Source organism: Sinocyclocheilus anshuiensis, unplaced genomic scaffold (genome assembly GCF_001515605.1).
Source record: "Sinocyclocheilus anshuiensis isolate Anshui unplaced genomic scaffold, SAMN03320099.WGS_v1.1 scaffold130, whole genome shotgun sequence".
In the NCBI taxonomy this organism is placed as follows: domain Eukaryota; kingdom Metazoa; phylum Chordata; class Actinopteri; order Cypriniformes; family Cyprinidae; genus Sinocyclocheilus; species Sinocyclocheilus anshuiensis.
In genome coordinates, this window is record NW_015544207.1 from 1,282,573 (window position 1) to 1,284,508 (window position 1,936).

The 1,936-nt window shown below is 40.3% G+C and overlaps 1 protein-coding gene across 1 annotated transcript in view; it reads right to left on the minus strand.

The window, feature by feature from the left end:
• Positions 1-748: 748 nt before the first annotated feature.
• LOC107696957 (leiomodin-3-like) overlaps positions 749-1,936 on the minus strand; it is a 7,349-nt gene continuing 6,161 nt past the window's right edge. Inside the window, exon 4 of the mRNA XM_016497532.1 lies at positions 749-1,124. Within this exon, the coding sequence (XP_016353018.1) occupies positions 1,077-1,124 (48 nt within the window). The 3' untranslated portion in view covers positions 749-1,076. The remainder of the gene's footprint in view (positions 1,125-1,936) is intronic.

Below are 1,936 nucleotides of genomic sequence, written 5' to 3' on the forward strand. Positions count from 1 at the left end.
ATACTGTGTTTATAACTTTTGAATAGTAAAGCTTTTAAATAATCATAATTAAAAATATGTTCATTACAGTTTAATTTTACTCGATACATTGTAATGTCTGATGGACAATGACACATATAGCTAAACTTTAGCTTCTTAACTGTAGCTTTGGTTAAAATTAAGGTATACTTATTTTTTGTTTAATGCATATGATTTTTTTTTCACAAATTAGTTTTAGAGCAAACATTAATTGGCTGACCCCTGTGTAGGAAGAAGAATTCTCAACTGTTTACAAAGTGAAAGTGACGTGACGTGGCCAAGTATGGTGACCCATACTAGGAATTAGTGCTCTGCGTTTAACCCATCCTAAGTGCACACACACAGCAGTGAACACACACACCGTGAACACACACCCGGAGCAGTGGGCAGCCATCTATGTTGCGGCGCCCGGGGAGCAGTTGGGGGTTCGGTGCCTTGCTCAAGGGCACCTCAGTCGTGGTATTGAAGGTGGAAGAGAGCGCTGTACATTCAGTCCCCCTACCTACAATTCCTGCCGGACTTGAGACTCGAACTAGCAACCTTTGGGTTACGAGTCCAATTACTGGGAAAAAGAGTTTCTGCATGAATTATATAATTATCTTAATAACAGTCTCTAGAAAAACATAATTAAGAAAAGGTCCAGAGTGACATTTACACTATCAAGTTTATTGACACTATAAATACATGAACACAAATTCAGACAAACAAAATACTACATTTTCATGTGCACTATGTGTAGCCATTCACAGACATTCACACCATTTATTGAAGTGGTTTATATGAATAGATGTGCATGTTGAATTTTACAGTTCAGGACCTCATCAAAGTGCCCATCATGTTATGCTTATTCTTATATAACTGTTCGCTTTTCCAAGGGAGTGCAGCTACCTCTCCATTCCCAACCCCCTGGGTCAAATGATTTGAGTACACTCTACTCTCTCCATTAGCTGAGGAGCACCATGGAATTGTTTGGCCACATGAACTGCACTCTCTCCATGACCTTTCTGATGTTGGCCCTGTCCCTCTGTGCAGTCTCTCTATGAAGTTATGTGTGTGACTCAGAAGAGACTGGTTTCCCTTGACTCCAGGATTTTTGGAAGAGGTACCTGTGGATGTGAAACAGAAGTATAAGGTCCTTTGAAATTATATCAAAACTGGTACTTCTTTCTTGGACTCATTGGATCATTGACAGCCTTTCTGTTGGCATTACAGAAATCCAAGTCAATAACATAATGGCACGTACGGTCATTTCAACAAACTGCACAATATTAGCCTATATATCATAAATGTGTGGAATGAGTTACACATTGACGTTTAATACTTTGGACTAGCGATTCAAAAAATGATCAGAAGTGATGCTTACCATTACAAACACCAAATAGTTTGACATTGTAAATGGTTTGACTCAAAAATTTGAATCTACAAAAATAAGAACTTGCCAACTAGTGTTGTCAAAAGACCCGGTATTTCGGTACCAAGTCGGTACTAAAAAAATGAAAACGTTACGGTACCAGGTTTTCTTAAGTACCGGTGGTACCGAGTACCCGGTCAACCCGGTTCTTGATGCGCTATCCGAAAGCTAGCCTCTTCCAGTGTTGCCAAGTCCGCGGAATTTGGCTGCTTTAACACTGTTGCCGCCGGTTGTTTTTCATGTCCGCGGGTTGAAAAACGACCCCATTAACGTGATATTTAGCCCCTGAAATGCGAATTTTACCAGGGGAACCCCGCCAAAACATGCGTATTTTATCCTCGGAACGCGATTTTTAACGGGGGACCCCTCGAAATGGCGGGTTTTGTTGTGAAAACCTGGCAACGTCTTCATAAAAGCAGCGGCTCAAAGAGGAGGAAACGCATCAAACTAACAAAACACCCCGATCAAGTTCAAGCAGGTAAGTTTCAATTACATTTTTAATATTTA